Source organism: Pseudochaenichthys georgianus, unplaced genomic scaffold (assembly GCF_902827115.2).
Source record: "Pseudochaenichthys georgianus unplaced genomic scaffold, fPseGeo1.2 scaffold_502_arrow_ctg1, whole genome shotgun sequence".
In the NCBI taxonomy this organism is placed as follows: Eukaryota; Metazoa; Chordata; class Actinopteri; order Perciformes; family Channichthyidae; genus Pseudochaenichthys; species Pseudochaenichthys georgianus.
Genome location: NW_027263063.1, coordinates 54,563 through 78,409, shown reverse-complemented (window position 1 = coordinate 78,409; position 23,847 = coordinate 54,563). Strand labels below are relative to the sequence as shown.

Here is a 23,847-nt window from a genome sequence, read left to right as displayed (position 1 = left end):
TCCCTGACAACGTGACTCTGACTCCAGATGCTCTGGACCTCTCCGGTTCATTGGGCTGTGAGCTTGGTCTGATTTCTCTAGACCAAGAAAAGGCTTTTGACCGAGTTGAACACCAGTACTTGTGGCAGACGCTGGAAGCTTTTGGGTTCAGGTGTATTATATCAGTATGTAGTGTCTCTACTTTAAAGAGTCCTCTCCTGCTGATGTTCAGGTGTATATCAGTATGTAGTGTCTCTACTTTAAAGAGTCCTCTCCTGCTGATGTTCAGGTGTATATCAGTATGTAGTGTCTCTACTTTAAAGAGTCCTCTCCTGCTGATGTCCAGGTGTATATCAGTGTGTAGTGTCTCTACTTTAAAGAGTCCTCTCCTGCTGATGTTCAGGTGTATATCAGTATGTAGTGTCTCTACTTTAAAGAGTCCTCTCCTGCTGATGTTCAGGTGTATATCAATATGTAGTGTCTCTACTTTAAAGAGTCCTCTCCTGCTGATGTTCAGGTGTATATCAATATGTAGTGTCTCTACTTTAAAGAGTCCTCTCCTGCTGATGTTCAGGTGTATATCAGTATGTAGTGTCTCTACTTTAAAGAGTCCTCTACTTTAAAATGAAAACAGCAGTGGACCAGAGTTCTGAATGTTTAATATAATATATATTGAAAAGAGCTGTACAGTCCACACACACACACACACACACACACACACACACACACACACACACACACACACACACACACACACACACACACACATTGCATTAACGAACACGGTGCTCAGAGGATCTAAAGAGTTTCAGCTGTTGTGGTTCTATTTTCACAGTCAGTAGAAAAAAATAAAAAACACAGATTGTGGGAATTTAAAGGAACATTCTTGTGTTCTTTTACCAGTTTCTACAGAGATGGTGGAGAGTATAATATGCTGGCCTTTGGGTATACTGGCCAAAAGTACAGCAAGACGACTCATGTTGTAGAAAAAAGAAACGTCCTTTAAAATAGTTTAATGTAAAATCCACACTGATTCACTGCTGCTGCTCTCTGTGGGTTCAAACATCTAGCCACGCCCCCATCAGTGATGTCACAACAGGTACAGGTAATGACATGTGTCTCGATTTGCCTACTCCTGTTTATATTTGCTATTTAAAAAAAAAAATAAGAAGTGTGACAAAAAGCAATACGACTGTCATCTTGGCGCTAGCAATAGCATTTGCTTCAATGAACACAGCACCACACAAATAAATATATTATATTTGTATATGTTATTGTGTATTTTTGTCACAGTTTGATAAATGTGCCACTATAGGCTATACTGCCGTTGAAAAGAAGCCACCATTAATTTGATAGGGTAGATTGAGCGGTCTGGAAGGATAGCTACTCTTAATGATAACGCTGATAGCCACCATATACGTAACGTTGGCGATAGCGGCTACTTTGGTGAAACTTGCATTATACAAATAATTTGTACTACTTAATAAACGTACCACTATACTTGTGCCCAAAATAAGCCAATGTTAATTTGTATAGGGTTTGAGCAGTCTGTAATGATTTGACAACACAAACGATAAAGTTGCAAGCTAGCTAACTAACAGCGGCAATTTGAGCCAAAAAACGTATTCTTGATCTCTTAAAATCATATTTTATTGGATAAATGCACAGAAAGTCAGCATGATTATCTAACAATATTGTTGTTTTTAAAGAGAGGAGAGGAAAAAATACTGTCGGATCATCTGTATGTCATTGTGTCTTTGAAAATGTGTTGTGAATTACGGTAGCTTAATGGAAATCTATCCAATCTGACCAAAGCTAACAACAACTCCTATATCCTAAAGGAAATATAGATTATTATTTGACATCACTTATTGGGACGTGGCCAGGAACACATGCTTGATCATTTGAGCATCGAGCATTACATCAAAGCAGAAATCACCCTTCACTCTCTAAACATATTATAAGAGTATTATAAACACACACCTGTCGCTGTGCTCGGCTTCTTCCTAACAGCTCCATGAACAGAGATATTTAACCTGCCATGAACAGCCACTGGACGCTCTTTGGTTTTCAACCCGTCTGTTTTTATTTACATTCAAATATTGACATTTCACTTTCACAGACATTGTTCCTCTGAGCCTCTAGTAGTACAACCATAAAACACTTTCACCACAGTGAATGGACCATGAAGCTGCTAAGAAGCTTTAATCTGATGAATGTCGTCACTTTGAATGCATTTTTTTTATTCATGGTCGGTTGTAAACATAAGCTCCTTCTTTAGGGGGCCACTGAGGGGCCGCTGAGTCACTGCTGTGTTTAAAACACACAAGTCCAAACTCTTGCCGTCACTGCACCGCACTTGAGGTGATCCGCCACACACATATCCATTTTCAACGTGAAGCCATCAGGCTTTTTCAGGCACTTCCTCCTCGTCCTCTTTCTCCTCCGCTAGCCCCGCCCCTGCAACCACAAAAACATGAAATGTGTTTGTTAGATGCCTTAAAGAAGACTTGAAAGTGATCAAAGACATAAAGTACATCAGTAAAGACCAAGTGAAGTCATGTGACCGTGCTGTAGTTCCTTTATAGCCTAACATTAGCCTCCTTTAGCTTAGCGGTGGTGACGTGAAGTCATGTGACCGTGCTGTAGTTCCTTTATAGCCCAACATTAGCCTCCTTTAACTTAGCGGTGACGACGTGAAGTCATGTGACCGTGCTGTAGTTCCTTTATAGCCCAACATTAGCCTCCTTTAACTTAGCGGTGATGACGTGAAGTCATGTGCCCGTGCTGTAGTTGCTTTATAGCCCAACATTAGCCGCCTTTAGCTTAGCGGTGGTGACGTGAAGTCATGTGACCGTGCTGTAGTTCCTTTATAGCCCAACATTAGCCTCCTTTAACTTAGCGGTGACGACGTGAAGTCATGTGACCGTGCTGTAGTTCCTTTATAGCCCAGCATTAGCCGCCTTTAGCTTAGCGGTGGTGACGTGAAGTCATGTGACCGTGCTGTAGTTCCTTTATAGCCCAACATTAGCCTCCTTTAACTTAGCGGTGACGACGTGAAGTCATGTGACCGTGCTGTAGTTCCATTATAGCCCAACATTAGCCGCCTTTAGCTTAGCGGTGACGATGTGAAGTCATATGACCGTGCTGTAGTTCCATTATAGCCTAACATTAGCCGCCTTTAGCTTAGCGGTGACGATGTGAAGTCATGTGACCGTGCTGTAGTTCCTTTATAGCCCAACATTATCTTTTTACTTCAGAAATCATAAATGGTGTTAATATGTGGAGATTATCCTGCTGTACAAAACGTGTAAGTATCATAAACGTTAGTTTGACACAGATATTATTTTCTGACATAATCCAAAATCACACAATCTGTTGGCTTTTTACAAAGGGCAGATGCAAACTTAAGATTTGGCCTGCAAAAAAAAGAAATCACTGCACCACCCTATGGAGAGGCTGTATTTGAAAACACTCATATCTGTCACAATGTTGAGTGTGTATTGTTGGACACACTCAACTTGTATAGTAGGCGGTTTTGAATACAGTCACATTTTAGGAAACGATATTTTACGATGTCCCTTTCGTACCGTTGTATGTCAGGTGGACAGGAGGCGTGTCGTCCTGCCTCTCTTCATCAGGCGGGGAGCCCTCCTGTGATTGGTCCGTCGTTTGTCCATCAGGGACACTGTGACTGGGCGAGGCATTTGATTGAACGTCTGAGTTGACGTTGGACTGCTCTTCCTCTTTGTCTGCCTTCTCCTTACTGGCCAGCTCTGTTCAAAACACAGGAACACTTGTTTAAGAACATTTCATTTACATTTATATGTGATTTACTGAGTATTTGGTTAAAAAACACGTTGTGAATTTTTAAAATGTCATTAGTTCCTCATGTATTTGGTCATATGTGACGATGGTGCTAGGGGAAATGTTAGGGATCACTAACGTCATTAAAGTTTATCCTTAAAGTAGATAATCTCCACCAAATGTCACAGCTATCCAACTAAATGTCAAGAGATTTCACTCACAAACAAAGCAGTCATGAAGCAGGGAAAGGTCTGCAGGATTATCCCTGAAGTATCTCCATAAAGTTTCTTGGCAATCCATCCAATAGTTGTTGAAATATTTCTGTCTGGACCAAATTGGGGCGCTGACAGTCATTTGGTATTGTTTGATGATGAGAAATCAGCCACATGTTTCCGTTTAACACTCCTCTGAAGTCGGGAAGTCAACACTAATTAGACTAATGACTGTCACACATCAAAGCAGGCACCCAGATGTGAGCAATTTACACCTTGTTTCAGGAATGAAACATAGCCAAGCTGTGTTCAAACCCAGCGTCTAAACCAGGGAATACAGAGATCCTTTACGTGTCGAGAAACAGGGATGCATTTTTAAAAGATGATGGCTAGACAGCATACAGGTATGACTTACAGACAGAGATTCAAACTCATGATTTCCTATAGTGTTTGTCTGACGAAGATATGTAAAAAAAATACTGCGTTTAAAGTTTTCTTTATTAAAAGTACTGATATATTAGCATGAAAAAGTTCTAAAAAGGCCAAATATACATATAAATTCCAAATAAAACGTAATGTTAATTACATGTTAATTATAAGCCTTATTAACACTTGTTTTAGTTAGTACATACAGGATAACTTGTACAATAATGATGTCAGATTAATGTAGTGTGGTACAGAAAAGTACCTACAAATTGTAGTTACTGTCCACCACTGTGTGTGTGCGTGCGTGCGTGCGTGTGTGTGTGCGTGTGCATGTGTGTGTGTGTGGTGTGTGTGTACCGTGCACAGACAGCTCTTTCCAGCGGTCCTTGTTGCTCCCGATCACATCCGACAGGTTTTGCTTCATAGCCGGCAGGTCGATGGCCGTCAGAGAGAAGTCCAGCTGTCCGTCATCGCTGTTCCCATGGCGACTGCTGCTGTGTCTCTGCACTGCCTCCACGGTAACGGAACCACTTCCTGTGAGACTGGACCAATGGGGAACCAGGGGAGGTTGTTAATGTCACATTAACTACATTATGTCCAATAGAATTAGACAATTAACTCGTCTTGAACAAATAGATAGGTGCAGAAATGAGTTCCTTTATAGCCCAACATTAGCCACCTTTAGCTTAGCGCTGGTGACGTGAAGTCATGTGACCGTGCTGTAGTTCCTTTATAGCCCAACATTAGCCTCCTTTAGCTTAGCGGTGGTGACGTGAAGTCATGTGACCGTGCTGTAGTTCCTTTATAGCCCAACATTAGCCACCTTTAGCTTAGCGGTGGTGACGTGAAGTCATGTGACCGTGCTGTAGTTCCTTTATAGCCCAACATTAGCCTCCTTTAGCTTAGCGGTGGTGACGTGAAGTCATGTGACCGTGCTGTAGTTCCTTTATAGCCCAACATTAGCCACCTTTAGTTTAGCGGTGGTGACATGAAGTCATGTGACCGTGCTGTAGTTCCTTTATAGCCCAACATTAGCCACCTTTAGCTTAGCGGTGGTGACGTGAAGTCATGTGACCGTGCTGTAGTTCCTTTATAGCCCAACATTAGCCGCCTTTAGCTTAGCGGTGGTGACGAGAAGTCATGTGACCGTGCTGTAGTTCCTTTATAGCCCAACATTAGCCGCCTTTAGCTTAGCGGTGGTGACGTGAAGTCATGTGACCGTGCTGTAGTTCCTTTATAGCCCAACATTAGCCTCCTTTAGCTTAGCGGTGGTGACGTGAAGTCATGTGACCGTGCTGTAGTTCCTTTATAGCCCAACATTAGCCACCTTTAGTTTAGCGGTGGTGACATGAAGTCATGTGACCGTGCTGTAGTTCCTTTATAGCCCAACATTAGCCACCTTTAGCTTAGCGGTGGTGACGTGAAGTCATGTGACCGTGCTGTAGTTCCTTTATAGCCCAACATTAGCCGCCTTTAGCTTAGCGGTGGTGACGAGAAGTCATGTGACCGTGCTGTAGTTCCTTTATAGCCCAACATTAGCCACCTTTAGCTTAGCGGTGGTGACGTGAAGTCATGTGACCGTGCTGTAGTTCCTTTATAGACCAACATTAGCCGCCTTTAGCTTAGCGGTGGTGACGAGAAGTCATGTGACGGTGCTGTAGTTCCTTTATAGCCCAGCATTAGCCACCTTTAGCTTAGAATGGCACTTCATATCAAAAAGGTTACCGACCCCTGCCTTAAACCTTAACTTTAGCTTTTTACTTCTTGATATTTAATTTACATTTCAACAAATATAGCATATAGGTGACGACTAGCACAATACATACAGGATAAAGATGATCTATTTTCCTTTCATGGGAACTTTCAATTACAAATCTAAATCACTTCTAAAAACAGAGATGTTTTAGATTTTTCAATTTGGGAAAAAGAAGTGTACTCATGTCGGATCAGTACTTGGTATATTGGCTGATAACCATAAGTTTAGTGGCTCTTTATTTGGAAGAATTATTCAATGATGAGAGTTTTGTTACAGTCCAAGCATTGAGGGGGAAACCTGCTCCAGCACAGATCCTGTTTTCAACACCCAACCTTACGTCTGTTACACTTGTGGATAAAGTATTCTTCTCGTACTAGAACTGTGTTAACTTGTATTTGTTAATCGTTGTATTACCTCGACCTCCTGGTCCCCGTCTCTCTTGCCTTCCTGTCCTCTTCGATCAGAGGACCAATCACTTTCTCCGTCGTGTCGATCAGAACGCTGAATGTCGGCTCCACGATGAAGTCGATGAAACCTGAAACATGAGAGAAGGGTACAGAAGATAGAAGGAAATTATAACTGTTTGGAAAACACTGAAAGTCCTCTTCCAATATCAGAGTCCACATGATAACAAAGGTATCCCAACTGTAGCTGTGAACATGACAGGATGTGTGATGACCTGGAAGAGCATCAGGACTGTTTGAGGCAGATGATAGCTGTGTGATGAACATGATGACTCAGCCTCTATGGAGAGAGACATCAAGCATGCTCATTTCTGACGTGGAGCTAATCTGAACTAAACATTGATACTGCTTTCTGCTCCTCCATCTTGTGACTGTGTGACTCCCTCTCTTGGATGTCAGCATGTGAAGGACACTGCTCAGGAACTAGCTGATGCTCTGTATGTGATGACTACTGAGATTTTGAGAAAAATCAGCATTTTAGGATTTATTAAAAAAAGTATGTATGCCTACTTCCATTCTGGAGAGGATCACAGACACATGGATCCTGATATTGAAGCTCAAGCCGGGGACCAGGGATTATTAACATTTTTGAATATTCAGAAAAAGTGAGATTTTTGAGAAAAGTCAGCATTTTAGGATTTTTTTTAAAAAGCCAACATTTTTAGAAAAAAACTCAGTATTTTGTACATGACAACCGGTATTCCTCCATCTTGTGACTGTGTAACTCCCTCTCTTGGATATCAGCATGTTCAGGAACTACTTGATGCTCTGTATGTGATGACTGCTTCCCTTCTGGAGAGGATCACAGACACATGGATCCTGAGGCTGAAGCTCAAGCCGGGGACCAGGGAGATTTAACATTTTTAAGTATTTGGAAAGAGTCAGATTTTGAGCCAGGGAGATTTCAACATTAGTTACTCTGCTTTTTACCAGGTGATCATCCAACCCATTCCTCTCCTCAGTTCTTCGGACCACCAGCAGGGGTCTCAAAGTCTCCACACACTGACAGCCTGTTGTATTATCGATCTTCTTACCGATCTGTGATTGGGCGATCATGGTGGCTTTGCGGTCACAGAGAGGAGAAAAGGGAAGGCCGAGCTCCACCTCTTTATCTCCCTGGTGAGAAACAGTACATTATAAATATGGTGTGATCAAAACAACTGTGTGATATTCACATCCACATGTTACTGCTTGAACGTGATGGACTCAGCAAATGCTGTCATTTCAAAGACAAAGCTGGACAAGCTATGTCATGAAATCATTGGCAATATATTGTAAATCAAAAGAAAAACCTGGTGTATTTCCCAAGTGGAGTACAACCAGAGAGCAGCTTTATAATACTCTAGCAAAGTACAAGCAGCTCAAGTGTGTACTTAAGTACAGTCCATATATATCTATATTTATAAAACGGACAAGTCAAATCAAGCAATCTGATTGGTTCTTAGCTGTGATATACTGAGCGTATACCACGGGTAGAATTGTAAGTTACTTTTCACAACAAGTCAGTATCCCTCCGCGTCTGCGAAAAACAGTATACCGTTGGGCTGAAAAGCAAACTGCCTGAATATATATTGCCGTTTGATGTCAACGCTGTGTAAAAAGGAGGGTTTCTGCCCCGTTACTTCTCCGCTGCTTTCTTGTTCGTTGTTCGCGTCGGGCCGAACCACGCCCCTTAGCTGTGATATAATGAGCATATACCACGGCCTGTCGTGAGCTATTGCTTAAATATCTTATAATAGTGACCTGTCTGAAGAACTCCTCCATCAGGCTGTGGGTCCAGCGGTAGTGCAGCGGCCAGGCTTTAGCGGGGTGACTGATGTCTGCAGCGTGGAGCATCAGAGACAACACCTTCACTTTGTCCAGACTGAGGGACAAACAAACAAGTAGTTCAATAAATAATGAGATGTAAGTAAAGTAAAGTCAGGAGAGAATCAAATAATATTGCATACGGAGAGAGTATTGGAAAAGGAGTATTGCACATGTTGTTGTGTACCGTCAAAAGTGTTGAGTCACATGTTGTTGTTTGGTCTCGTATTGTCTTTCACTTCCTGCTTTGTTACGTCTCATTCCAGGTTCCTTGACTTGTGTGTTTCTCCCGCGCTCATCAGCGCCAGCCCCGCCCCTGATTGTGTTCACGGTGCCCAGTCATCTCCTGCTTAACTTCCCCAGTCTCCCTCTGTGTGTTGTCAGTGCGTCCTGTCCTCATGCCAGAACTCTGCTCATCAGCATTTGCTTATCTTGTCACGCGCCTTATTCCTGTTTGTTCCTCACATTGTGAGCGATGTTTCTTGTGCCTTAGTGGAACCTATTTTTTGTCGCCTCGTTAAGAGTGCCGTTATCTTTTTTGTATATCCTTTTGGCAAATAAAGTATATTACTTATCCTTTATCTCTGGCTCCCGGGTCGTGCATCTGAGTCCTTGTGTATCCAAGTTCATAACAGATGTTAGAAAACAAATGATGATTAAATATGTGTATTGCACATGGATAAAGAAAGGTGTATTGCAGATTCGTTTTAAAGCACGTGCATGTTTAAAGTTAAATATTGCACATGGATGATAAATAAAATAATAATACATCAAAAAAATATTGCTTTTCATGCATTTCGAAAAAGATATTCTGCATCTTAGAAATGTTTTTGCACGAGCATGTTAAAAGGTAACCTGCACATTTATGGGGAAAAGGTTATATTGCATCTGAAAAACATATCACACATCATGCAACAGATATTCTGCACACGCAAAGTTATCTTAAATATTGATGTTAAATGTTTGCACGTTAGAAACGTCATATTGCATATCATATGGATGTTATTCATGTTCTCAGTGTCCTCTGGATTTGACAGATGACTATTGATGTTTCCGACGGGGCAATAAGATCAACAGCTTCTCATTCGACCCTAAAAGGTTTTGGGTTTAATGAATCAGAAACTAATTAGAAATGAAGGAAGTGTATTTTGTATTTTGCTCGCAGTGTGCAGCGTACACTACTTTAACAACACAAGCAGAACACTGTGGACATGATGGGGACAGTGTCTTCCCCAAAATAAAATACCATCCAGGCATGACTCACTTTGTGTCAGGGGGGGGGATCGGACTCAGCTTCAGAATTACTCCTGTGAATCCCGACAGAAACTCAGAGTCTGGAGCAGCGTATGTTTCCTCCCACTGATGATCTGCAGCGCAATCTGCACTGATCACGTCTTAATGAGCCTGATTAAGATAATAACAATACTTTTAATATAAATACAATGTGCTGTTACGGTCCGTTTGTACCGTCTTAAACCTTTCCTTCGAATATTTTATGAATTGTTAGGTGTCCTTGGGTGCTTTGAAAGGTGCCTCTACATCAGGGGTGTGAAACTCAAATACACAGTGGGCCAAAATTAAAAAAAATGGGTACTAGTGGAGGGCCAGACTGGTTCAATGTTTATTGCAGAACTTATTGAAATAATAATAATAATAATAATAATAATAATAATAATAATAATACATTTGATTTATATAGCACACTTTAAAGACAAACGTTATCTCAAGGTGCTTCACAAAGCTCTATCCGGGGCAGTTTGGAAATGCATCTGTGTGTCATCAGCATATGTGTGGAAGCTGATGTTATGGCTCCTCAGTATTTGTCCCAGGGGCAACATGTAAATTAAAAATAGCAGTGGCCCAAGGACTGACCCTTGGGGTACACCAGAGGTGACACAGTGTATGTCGGAGGAGCTTTTTCCAAGACGGACAAATTCCTGTCTTCCTGTGAGGTACGAGTGGAAACAGTCCAGAGCCTTGCCAGCGATTCCCACCTCCTGGAGTCGCCGACACATGATGTGATGGTCAACAGTGTCAAATGCTGCACTCTGGAAAAGCTCATTGCACATATTAAACCTGGAACTAACAAAGCTTCAATGGTTGCCTATAAAAACTACATTAAACATTAAATAATCAGCTGCATTCATTTCTCATGGCTCTATCTGCAGCTTCTCCAGAGTCACTTCTTATGAGTGCATTTCCCCATAGGCCAACAGCAGCTTCAACAAAACTATTCCCCTCAAAGAGAAACCAAACATGCCCTGTTGCCGTGAGAGAAAGTGCAGAAGGAAGCATCCATTGAACTCAGTGTGCTGCTCTGGGATGCTAGCTCAGATACTTGGCGTCTCATCTTGGGCTCAAGGTCATCAATGTTTGGGCTCTGAGCGGAGGAGACCCTCAGGATGGAGGGAAGGTGTGCAATATACCGACGGGCCAGATCTAATAGTGATTAGAAATTATCCTGCGGGCCGAAATTAAATCCACCATGGGCCGGATCTGGCCCCCGGGCCTCGAGTTTGACACATGTGCTTTAAATAGAATGAATTATTATTATTATTATAATCATCTACCTTAAAAAGGTGTTTGGATTCTGAATGAAGTGAAGATCACTCCGGTCCTTTCAGCATCTCTCTAATGTCATAATAAGATATCTTTGCTTTATTTTGTATTTAATTTAATATTCTGTTCTTGTACATATCATATTCTATGTACATGTATACAGACTTCTTGCACTATTTATTATTTCTTTGGTATTATATATGTTGCATTGCTGGAGGAGCTCAGGGCAGACGAATTGCATTGCTATGTCTCCACTGCAGCTTTGAGCATATGACGATAACACCTTTGATTTGGTTCACTCACCTGAGCGTCTGCGTCAGAGCCGTCTTCATCGTCTTGATCTGCTGGAAGTGACACGACATGTCTGTGGACATCACCATCTCTATCACCAGAGCACGGAGCTCCCTGCAGACAATCACAAGTTAACTGTGTGTGTGTGTGTGTGTGTGTGTGTGTGTGTGTGTGTGTGTGTGTGTGTGTGTGTGTGTGTGTGTGTGTGTGTGTGTGTGTGCGCGCACGTGCGTGTGTGTACCTCCAGTCGTCCTTGTTCAGGTTCACCAGGATGTTCATGTCGTCCTCGGCCATCAGTCTGTAGGCGGCGCTCACGTGATGATTCTCCAGAATAGAGCGGTCGTTATAGAGGATCGCAACCTCCGACCTGACACACACACACACACACACACACACACACACACACACACACACACACACACACGTAGTTATCAATCAGAATCTGAATACTAAATGGATTTCGCACCAGTTGCTCTGTTTTTTACTGAAAATAAAATAGTAAATAAATAAAAAATATTCAAATTAAACATAATTAGTATTATAGTTATATTAACAATGAAATAAAGATATTTACGGTTTATAAGATAAAGAACAACGTCCAATTTCAATATAAATATTAGTTAGTTAATAAATATATCCATTTAAACGTGAGCTTTATCCAGTGCCTGGTGTGGATGTGGAAGTTGTTGGTGGTTCCGGTGTGTTCAAAGTCGTGAATCGCTGCAGCGAAAACCATCGCCAGGATCTCCAGCTCACTGAGCCAGTGCTGCAAACACACACACACACACACACACACACACACACACACACACACACACACACACACACACACACACACACGAATGATATCATTATGCACAGATATCACCCTTAGAAATAGACAGTTGCATTTATAAACAGAGTTTCAGGACATCCAACTGTGTGTGCGTGCGTGCGTGTGTGTGTGTGTGTGTGTGTGTGTGTGTGTGTGTGTGTGCGTGCGTGCGTGCGTGCGTGCGTGCGTGTGTGTGTGTGTGTGTGTGTGTGTGCGTGCGTGTGTGTGTGTGCGTGTGTGTGTGTGTGTGTGTGTGTGTGTGTACCATCAGTCCTGTGTGCAGCATCAGACAGTGGGCGGTCTGAGTAACGTCTGCAGCGTGGGTCAGGTTGTGATACGGGTTCCTGTGTTTACTGTAGCCGCTCTCCAGAGCCTCCACGAACTGAACCAGAGCCTGCACTGGGATCTGAGGACAGGGAGTACATGGAGTATTACACAGAGTACACGGAGAGTACACAGAGTATTATAGAGAGTACACAGAGTACAGGTGTTATAGGAGTAAAGAGAGCACATACAGCACTATCTATCTAATTAGCATGTGTGTTTGCAATCCAATCAGACGGGAGCGATCAGTCCGCACTGAAGCTGAATTCAGGTAAATATGCAAGCACACAGTTTGAGATAAAACGTGTTTATTTCCCCCACATTTGAAACATGTGTCTCCCCAGGTGCTAGCAGAAGAAGGTGCGTGTACCCTGAACCTGTTGATGAGGTCATAGCGATTCAAAAGGTCGTAAACCAGGAACTTCAGAGCGTGGTCTCCGGTGGCCTCGTGGAAGGAAAACACGTCAAAGGACCAGTGATCCACCTCCTGCGAAACAACAGGGACGTTCACGTTTTAATGCCATGTAGCTTGAGACGGAAACAACAACACCGCACGCGTCTCATCGGTGTTGGCATGGATTGACTCCTGAAGGACTGACAACTCCTAGCGTTAGCCGTTGGGAAGTCAAGCAAACGACCGCAAAGAGACGCACAACGAGAAATGGAAGACAAGCGAAAAGGTTCACTTAATGCTGCAAGATACGAAATAAGATGCAAAACTAATGCTGGAAGAGCTCTGAAGTTTGAAATAATGATGCAACACAACCAAAAACAAATACAAAACAAATTAAAAAAGTTTAAAAATCAACTACACAGACGCTAAACAACCAATAAGAGATACTATAAAACCATCAACCGATGCAAAAAGGTCCACAAAGTGCTCGAAAAGAGATGCAGAATAACCAAAAACATATGCAAAAAAGGCCACAACGAGTTCCATGTTAACTTAAATAGATGCCAAATAACCCAAAGGAGATGCTAAACAACGATACATCGCTGCAACAAAGGCCCTGCAGAGCTTAGAATGAACCAAAAGAGGTTCAGAATGACCAGAGCAGCGAGACCACCAGGGAGAGACGCTGCCGCAAAGAGGCAACGTGACAAAGAAGAGCAGACACCACAGAAACACAGCATGCCCCAAAAGGTGCGTGTCCTCGGTGCAATGCAGCCTCTCTGCCAGCAGGGGGCAGCGTCATTATAAGGATTGCTCAACAGAAGAAGAGGAGACGGCATATCTATTATTCATTAGGTCCTAATAACATTTTCAGCTAAATGGATTATAGAATCGGTTTCCACACAAATCTGTTCCTGTTGTTCCTGAAGGAGGAAGGAGGAAGGAGGAAGGAGGAAGGAGCAATGGCTGCCGAGGGTAATGTGTTCAGGAACATCATTTATTATCAAAGGACATCTTTCTCTCTCCACCTCTACCATCCTTACTCATCTCACTACCTTGTTCCTCTCCTTATATCCTTCCCTTTCTCGTCCTTTCCAGCTTACTTTCCTCCCTTTTCACCTCCTTTCCTACCTCATTTCCTGCTATTCACCCTTTTTTGTGGTGTCCAACTTGTCCTTCTCTCCTTCACTCTTCACTGTATCTCTTTTGTATTATTCCTACATCCTCCTTTCCTACATCCTCCTTTCCTACCTCCTACTTTCCTACCTCCTCCTTTCGTCCTATTCATCCTTCTTTTGGTGTCCAATTCTTCCTTCTCTGCCTCCTCCTCCATTTCCTTGTTTCCTCTCCTTATATCCTTCCCGTTCTCGTCCTTTTGGTGTCCAACCTTCCCAGCTTTCGTTCCTCCCTTTTCTCCTCCTTTCCTAACTCCTTGCATCCTTAATTTGGTCTCCAACTTGTCCTTCTCTGCCTCCTTCACTCCTTCACTCTTCGCTTCATCTCTTTTGTATTATTCCTACCTCTTCCATTTTTATTTCCACCTCGAACGCCCTCTTTCCTTCCTTCCTTCCTTCCTACCTTCCTTCCTAAACTTCCCGTCAACACTTTCCTTCAACTTTTTTAACCAGTCTTCATTTATTTCTCTTGTCTTCGTCTCTCTTCCCTTTCAAGTTTCTACAAAAGATCAAAGCGTCTCTACAAAGAAGGAGCTGATACGAAAAGGAAAACACATATTTAGTAAACAGTGAATATATAACTTGTGTTTACCTTCAGAGCTGTCAGAGCCACGGGGGGGTAGGTGAGACCGGCCATGTTGGAGGTCCGTCTGTACATCCTGTACACACACACACACACACACACACACACACACACGCACACACACACACACACACACACACACAGACACACACACACACACACACACACAGACACACACACACACACACACACACATACACACACACACACACATACACACACACACACAACATACACACACACACTCACACACACACACACACACACACACACACACACACAGACACACACACAGTCACACACACAGTCACACACACACAGACACACACACACATATAAACACTCACACACACACACTCACACACACACACACACACACACACACACACACACACACACACACACACACACACACACACACACACATACATACACACATACACACACACACAGACACACACATACATACACACACACAGACACACACACACAGTTATCGATGAGAATCTGAATTGGAACACTAAATGGGTTTCGGACCAGTTGCACGGTTTTTGACCGAAAATAAATGTGTAAATAAATAAAACATATATGAACACTTGACATAAGAAGTATTATCGTAGTATTACACATCAAATAAACATATTTATATATATAAGCGTGCACACTAGGGTTAAAAGATTCAAATATATACAGTGCCGTATTATGCACAGTTGAATTATCATGCACAGATCTCACACCCTAACCCATCCACTGTGCGACCAGTATGAACGGTTGGTCGCCATGGTAACCGTGTGTTATGAGAGCGGTGCGAAATATACGATATTTAAATGTTTTAGTTTCTTTTTTGTATTTCATGTGCCATTAAGCCTCAGCCGCTGATAGTGTTGTTGTTGTCCCCCCCCCCCCCCCCCCCCCACGCGTGATCTCCCTCTCTCTAACGTCGTTACACTTCCTGTCTCTCCTCATAATCTCATCTGAGGAGAGCTCGGCCCGGATGCTTTCTCATGGTTATTTTCAAAGAAGTTGATGATTGTTTTTCAGGTTTCTGCTGCAGATAAAAATAACTGCACGTCTGAAAGAGTCTGTTCTGTTTCAGAGGGACTGACTCTGAAGGCCACAGGTCTTATTATGTTGTCATTATAATGCACCACGCAGCTTCCTTTCCTTCCTGTGCCTCCTCTTGTGCTCTAATAACCTCTTCTTACCTGCTCCTTCCTTTCTCTCTGCTCATTTGACTCTCCACCACTCTTCCTCTTTCACCACTTTCCTCCAATACCTCCTTATTCTTTTGACTTCTATCCTCCTCTATGTCTCCTTTTGTCCTCCCATATCGTTACCTCCTAACTTCATTTCTTACTGCTTCCACATGCACTCATTGGTTCCTTCATGACTTCCTTCTTGCCTTTCCACTTTTTCATTCCCTGATGTTTTGAACACACTCGAGGCCAGGGGTCGGCAAGTAAGTTTGGCCTTGGGACAATGTCTTTCTGAGCCACTAGATGGCGGTCCTGAACATAATCAAAGGCCAGAGCCTCTGGCTAGACCTGCCCGAAGGGAGGCTCGTCCTCTCTCGCCCCATTTCAGTCCCATGTTAAAAGCCAGGGCCATTATCTCTATTTTAACAGACTGCTTCTCGTGTTGCGCCGTCCCGGTCAATCACTTTGCCACGCTCGCGCTAGGGCCGGGTTACAAGGCTCGCATCTTGTGCTGCATTCCCTTGCACTCGGACATTAGGGGTTTCTCTCATACATGTCCGATGAGCAAACACGTTTCTTTCAAAAACAAAGCTGCCAACTGCGTGCAGCTGGGGTAAGGTAAGTAGGTACGGTGCGTTTATTTATACAGCACATTTCAGACGCAAAGTGCTTTACATGATCATTAACACATATAGAACAGAGAGGAACACAACACATAAACATAATGGAATAACAGTTTCATAAAAACAATGCGAATGAGATATAAAATAGTTTAAAAACGACATTGTAAATACGGTAAGTGCTAAAACAAGTTAAAAGGCTTCTGGGTACGCAGCTGTACAAAGTAGTGTTTTTAGCCTCGACTTAAAAGACCTCAGGCTTTCTGGAAGTTTATTCCATTTGTGGGGAGCATAGAAACTAAACGCAGCTTCGGCGCGTTTTGGTTCTGAGCCGGGGAACAATGCGTAAGCCCGCCGCCGATCATCTCGGAGCTCTGGGGGGCTCGGGGCAACATGCCAGACATATATTGGGGTCCCAAACCAACATGTAATGCTTTATAAGTTCACAATATCATTTGGGGGTGGCAGCATATGCACCGCCACCCCTCGCCCTCCATGATCAAGCGGCTTCTCCGATTTTGTTGTCAATGTTTTGATATCCTAAGTAAACATTACGTTTGAATGATTTAGTGAGCTGGTGTTCTTTTCAAACCGCATGTTGGCTATTTCAGCCCCACGCGCTGCCCTGCTACTTATCGATGCACCATCTGCCACTATCTACCCGCTGCCAGATTGTGCCTGTGCTGTGTGTCATTCACTCTCAATACATGTACAATAAGCATTCTGCAGGTGTTGGTAGATTCTCTATTCGGACATTATAGCCTGTGTGCGACTGTCGGCCCGATATCGTAAAAAAAATATTTTTATTATATATATTTTATTTTTATTCTCAAAATAATTGTCCTGGCCAAATATTCTTGCGGGCGGGCCACCAATGGGCCGCGGGCCACCTGTTGCCGACCTGGGCTTTAAAGGTTTCCAGCTCTTTTTACTTCTTCAAATGTCTTCAGCCTTTTGTCCTGCTTCAACTAAAGCCCCATACACGAGTAGCAGACCTACATCGTGCAGGCTGATTGCCACTAATCTAATAACCTGATCATATTAGAAACAGGTGTGTGCAGAGTCTATTCTCCCGAACTCCATGTGTTCTCCATTTCTTCATAGAGCTGAGTTTGTGCATTATTACATTAAAACATGAATAACAAGCGAATGACACAAGGAAATAATGTCTCAAATGTTCTCGTTTAGCAGAAGGAAGAAAGCCATAACACAGACCCAGACTCAAAGTGCACGGAACAGGCATTTACATATTCTTTTGGCCAGATTTTCAAACATATAATATATATGTGTGCAGAGGTGTGAAGTCTTGTGGAGGCTGGATGTGTTGCTCTCACAGATGGCGGCGCAGACACTCTCCTCTGGGTTTACTTTGGTTCAAATGATTCATGTAGAAATCCTGCTCTGCAAGCTTCTCCAGATATAAAACATGATGCACGTCTTTGTCTCCTTAATGTCTAAAACATGGGTTGTAAGTGGAAAGTTCACATTTCTCTTCCATATCTTGAACAAAGAAGACATTAAATCTGTGGACTGCAGATGAGCTGTTCGCTACACTCTGGCACAGCTCATCTCTTCTCTTCTCTGCGGTGAATGTATTTGCATGGTCCTTGTTGAAATAAATATAATAATCCTTTTTTTTGCAACTATTGAATTTCTTTGTTGACTTTTTTTAAGCTGTTGTTTCGGTCGATCAACAAAAGTTCCCACATCTTTCGGCGGATGTGTTTTTTTTCTTGCACGGAGGCTATCATTTGGCTCGGAGATCTTTATTTGTGAGGTTCTGTGTGTGAATGCATGAATGTGTGAGTTCGTGTGTATATACTAAAAAAAAAAAATAGACCGGCTCTACTTAAATAAATTGAGGTAACAATTACTTTTTAAGTATTTCCAATTGAATCGATTATTAAGTTAATCCGAGTTCCATCTGATTAACTCAATTAGCTCAGTATGCTAACATCCTTAGCTTTCACCTTTAACAACTAAATTAAGTTGAACCAACCAAATCATTACATTTGTAAGTTACATTTTTTGACCGACTTATAAAATGAGCTGTAAACTAACTAAAATAAGTTCAGGTAAAAAACTATTTATTTATTTTTGAAGTGGAATCTACTAACCCCATGACTCGTTTTTTAGAGTTACTTTGCTGCAGTTTTCCCTGTGTGTTCTTACCTTTCTACGAATATCCCAGCCTGCACTGCGTGCACGATGCTCCTGAACCTCGGCTTCTCCTCGGGGCGACGCTTGGCCACGCCCATCTTCCTGGTGAAGGTGCAGGCCAGCCAATCACGGACCTCGCTGGGCACAGACTCTGCCTGGAAGTCGCTGAGCTCGTCCTCCGTGTCCAACAGACGCCTGGAGGACGAACACAGCAGTCAGTCATCCATCCATCCGTCCATGTAATAATTCATCCATTCATTAATAATCCGTCCTACTTGGTCTCGTCGGTGTAGACAGAATCCAACATGGCGGCTGCGAGCTCCAGGTTCCTGCGGAGCTCCTGGAGGTCCACCACCCCCCGGTCCATCTGCTCCAGGACCCCCTTCAGCCTGACACACACACCCACACACCACACACACACACACCACACACACACACCACCCACACACACACACACACACCACACACACACACATTAGAAGACACATCACAAAATGCAGTAGAAGTAATCAGTGGTGGAAAGTAACTGAGTACAATTTTGGGGTATTTGTACTTAATTGAGTATTTCCATTTGCTGCTACTATATCCAATCCAACTTTATTTATATAGCACATTTAAAAACAACAGAGTTGACCAAAGTGCTGTACATCAATAAATATATAAAAAAGCAGCATAAATACATTTCGACAACACCGATAGGACAAAAAGAAACTAATGAAAAAGCACGAGACAATAACACCATACTTATAGCCACAGACTGACTTTATATTTCTACTCCACTGCATACCATAGTTGTCTTGTATTATAAAAGGTATATAGGTAAAGGTAAAACTATATTGATCACTTAAGAAAAGATACCTGGCAGTAGGGTTAGGGTTAAAGAAGAAGGGTTTTAGAAAGGTGCTAAAAGAAGGTAGTACACGACCAGATAACGAAAGCATGCATTAAAAACACGTTTAAAAGCTAGATTTGAGTACAGGTTTGTCAACGAAGCCAGTATGTGGTCGCTCTCTTAAAAGACGTTTCCTCTCCAGAGGTCAGGTAACAAGTCTCTGGTCTTTCAAAGAAAAGGCAGAAGATGTTTTTGTAGAATCAAACGTTACGTTTCCCTTCGCATGCGGCTCTGTAATCTCTGGCTGTATTGGCAGAAGCATCGAGGAGTAAATCCCGTTAACCCTTTAAACACAACATATTGGAAGTCAATATTCCAAAAAGGAAACCTTGTGTTTACTTAGAACGAAGCCATAATGGCTCCTTACTTGCTTGTTGTGCAAGACGTTCAGGGATGCATTGTGAAGACACGGGGTGGGAAGGGAACAGGCAGCGAAATGACAGCGTATTGATATTTCCACAGAACCGCTCTAACAGTTTTACAAAGAGAACTTTGTAAACGTCTGTGAACAAAGGATCTATTGCACGACTTGTAACAAGACGGACTTGATTATCCGCAACTGAGTGCATATTAAAACTAATGTGCTCCTCGGATAGAGAGTAGGAAATTAAAAGTTCTCTACCAAAAATATCCTGGACATCAACTAAAGGTCTAATCCTGTTTTTGGATAAATGAGCAGATGTGCGATGTGTACTTCCAATACGGATGCTGATTGTATTATCTTTTCAATTTACACACGGCATCTATTGCAGTCTGTCCGTCCTGGAGAGGATCCTCCTCTGCTGCTCTCCCTGAGGTTTCTCCATGTTCCCTTAAACTGTGGGGTTTCTCCGGAAGTGTTTCCTTGTACGATGTGAGGGTCTAAGGACAGAGGGTCTGAGGACACAGGGTCTAAGGACAGAGGGTCTGAGGACACAGGGTCTAAGGACAGAGGGTCTGAGGACACAGGGTCTAAGGACAGAGGGTCTGAGGACACAGGTCTAAGGACAGAGGGTCTAGGACAGAGGGTCTAAAGGACAGAGGGTCTAAGGACAGAGGGTCTAGGACAGAGGGTCTGAGGACAGAGGGTCTAGGACAGAGGGTCTAAGGACAGAGGGTCTGAGGACAGGGTCTAAGGACAGAGGGTCTAAGGACAGAGGGTCTGGACAGAGGGTCTAAGGACAGAGGGTCTGAGGACAGGTTTTAAGGACAGAGGGTCTAAGGACAGAGGGTCTGAGGACAGAGGGTCTGAGGACAGAGGGTCTAAGGACAGAGGGTCTAAGGACAGAGGGTCTAAGGACAGGGTCTAAGGACAGAGGGTCTAAGGACAGAGGGTCTAAGGACAGAGGGTCAAGGACACAGGGTCTAAGGACAGAGGGTCTAAGGACAGAGGGTCAAGGACAGGTCTAGGACAGAGGGTCTAAGGACAGAGGGTCTAAGGACAGAGGTCTAAGGACAGAGGGTCTGAGGACACAGGGTCTAAGGACAGAGGGTCTAAGGACAGAGGGTCAAAGGACAGAGGGTCTAAGGACAGAGGGTCTAAGGACAGAGGGTCTAAGGACAGGGTCTAGGACAGAGGGTCAAAGGACAGAGGGTCTAAGGACAGAGGGTCAAGGACAGGGTCTAAGGACAGAGGGTCTAAGGACAGAGGGTCAAGGACAGAGGTCTAAGGACACAGGGTCTAAGGACAGAGGGTCAAGGACAGAGGGTCTAAGGACACAGGGTCTAAGGACAGAGGGTCAAGGACAGAGGGTCTAAGGACAGAGGGTCTAAGGACAGAGGGTCTAAGGACACAGGGTCTAAGGACAGAGGGTCTAAGGACAGAGGGTCTAGGACAGAGGGTGTCGTATTGTCATACTGATATTCTACAAACTGTGAAGACCACTGAGACACATGTAACATTTATGATATTGGATAATAAACATTGATTGATTGATTGATTGATTGATTGATTGATTGATTGATTGATTGATTGATTGATTGATTGATTGATTAATTGATTGATTCATTTCCAGGTACTCAGAATAAGCAACTTCAACCAACAGAATAGTGCACCCAAAGGACTCCCTTCACAGCAGCCCATTTGTATACTGTCTCTGTCAGCTTGCAATTAAACACAACATCTATTTTGGGTGCAAACTCTAAAGAAAACATCTTGTTTAATTTGACTGATTTTTGCAGGAGCTTCCTGGTAGTTCATCTGCAGGGGCGTCGAACTATCAACTATCATCTAGAGCAGGGGGGGGCGTCGAACTCAAACACACAGCGGGCCAACATTAAAAAAGGGTGCTAGTGGAGGGCCGGACTGGTTCAATGCTTAATGCAGAACTTATTGAAATGAACTTATTGAACATATTAAAGCTGGAACTAACAAAGCTTCAATGATTGCCTAAAGAAACAACATTAAATAATCAGGTGCTTTCATTTCTCACGGCTCTATCTGCAGCTTCATTTCTTATGAGTACATTTCCCCACAGGCCAACAACAGCTTCAACAAAACTATTCCCTCAGAGAGAAACCAAACATGCCCTGTTGACGTGAGAGAGAAAGTGCAGAAGGAAGCATCCATTGAACTCAGTGTGCTGCTCTGGGATGCTAGCTCAGACACTTGGCGTCTCACCTCGGGGGCAAGGTCATCAATGTTTGGGGTCCGGCTCTGAGCGGAGGAGACCCTCAGGATGGAGGGAAGGTGCGATATACCGGCGGGCCAGATCTAATAGGAATTAGAAATTATCCTGCGGGCCGAAATTAAATCCACCACGGGCCGGATTTGGCCCCCGGGCCTCGAGTTTGATCTAGAGTCATAAGTGATTCGTGTATTTAAAATACTTCACTGTTGTGAAGTAAACTATTGAATATAAGATGTTACAAAACTAACTAATATGACAACAAGCAAAACATTGATTGAACATATACCAGTGCTTAAGTTGGAAACTATCTTTAAAAAGCTGAAGATGACTTCAAACAGATAGCTATCACACTATCATTAAAACATCGATTTAATTTCGTTGCAAACCGGAAAATATAACATTGATTTTGTAATCGTTCTCCTGTCTCACGTCGAGGTGGAGCATCTCTCGCTCGGCTGCAATCACTGTCAGGATATGTTGTTATTGTCAATTTCCATTCATTGTTCAGCTCACCTCAGACACAGGATGCATTGTCTGCGGGAGAATAGCAGTTATAATGAGAGCTATTCTTCTTCTCCGTCTCATCGCGCTGCAGATGCCTCTTCTCAGAGTGGATACGTATCGTAAAGTGAATGTTTAAATAACAGGTATGACCCCGGATGACCCACGCACCTAGCAGATTTCTATGAGCCAGTTAAAAACATGTTTGGTTGTAAACAAGAACATTTACGTTTTTTGTCTCCACGTTCACACGTCGTTGCTCTGAGGCGCTCCGCTCGCACTCAGCAGCTGATAAACATTTGGATGTGTTTTGTGCCCTGCGGTTCTCCATTAACTGGCACCACGTCTCCTTATTGTTTATTCCCATTCATTGTCCGCCTGTCCTCACACACAGTGATGAGTTTGTGAGCGTTGTCTGCAGGAGGATAGCAATTGTAGCTGTTTAATGAGCTATTCGCTTCACGCTGTTCTCAGTCTCATCACGCTGCAGATACCTCGTCCCAAAGTGGGTCCACAGGAAGTCATTTCCTCCCCAGCTGTTCTCTCTGTCACAGCGAGTGTCGGCACTCAGATTCCAGACAGAAAATCCGCCCTGAACTCGCCCACCCAGAACTATTTATACCTGCACACTGAAAAGTAGCCGGAAACTGGAAAACACGGTCTGAGCCGACAGAGCGCTGCAGGGAGAAACTTTCACAAAGAAATGATACCTGCAAAATATTTCCGGAAACTCAAAAGCTTCCTTCTTGTTAGATATTTGTTCGCTGAGATCTGAGTGGACACGACGTTAAAGGTCAGAGACAAAGAATCATCCTGTGAACTTTAAGCAGCGAGCCGTAACATCTGTAACCTGCTGCTGATGTCTGTGTTGAACTAAATCTAAGGCCCCGGCCACACGAGGACGGAAACGGTCGTTTGCGTTACTGTTTAGTGTCATATAGACCGTTCGGCCCACGAGGACGACCGAATACGGCACTAAACGACTGAGGAAACGATAACGAGTCCCAAGGTGGATAGAACGGCATACGCAACGCTCTGGGGGGTCAAACGGCTCCGTGTGTACGCCCTATACGATCATTTTCTGATAATGATGAGGCAATAGCCCCGCCTCTCCCCACCTCTTCTGCTCACCCCGCGTCAAAGTAAACTGCACCCTGAATTCAGATTATTTATCTTTCTCTCGATGTGGACATAAACGCGAGTGAAGTCTAATCTGACAGGACGGAGACACCTCTCAAACTACCTAGTTATAAATATGTTTATTTTTACTGTCGCCCGG

General features: G+C 43.3%; 1 protein-coding gene across 1 annotated transcript; it reads right to left on the bottom strand.

The window, feature by feature from the left end:
* Positions 1-666: 666 nt before the first annotated feature.
* On the bottom strand, positions 667-18,966 carry pde1a (phosphodiesterase 1A, calmodulin-dependent). The gene is made up of 14 exons (XM_034078862.2): positions 18,842-18,966; positions 18,579-18,761; positions 14,600-14,666; positions 12,809-12,925; positions 12,380-12,520; positions 11,966-12,066; positions 11,542-11,667; positions 11,313-11,414; positions 8,388-8,508; positions 7,679-7,760; positions 6,595-6,715; positions 4,782-4,966; positions 3,570-3,755; positions 667-2,439 (listed from the first exon to the last, which is right to left on the bottom strand). Exons 1-14 carry the CDS (start codon positions 18,931-18,933, stop codon positions 2,384-2,386), a joined length of 1,680 nt encoding a protein of 559 aa, XP_033934753.1. The 5' UTR covers positions 18,934-18,966; the 3' UTR covers positions 667-2,383.
* Between the last annotated feature and the right edge of the window lie 4,881 nt (positions 18,967-23,847).

Coding starts and splice junctions, on each gene's coding strand:
- pde1a (XM_034078862.2), bottom strand. CDS start 18,933: ATGGACCGGGGGGTGGTGGACCTCCAGGAGCTCCGCAGGAACCTGGAG. Junction 14,667..18,578: donor GCTGGGATATTCGTAGAAAG/GTAAGAACACAC, acceptor GTGTGTGTACAG/GATGTACAGACGGACCTCCA. Junction 3,756..4,781: donor GAAAGAGCTGTCTGTGCACG/GTACACACACAC, acceptor TGTTTTGAACAG/AGCTGGCCAGTAAGGAGAAG.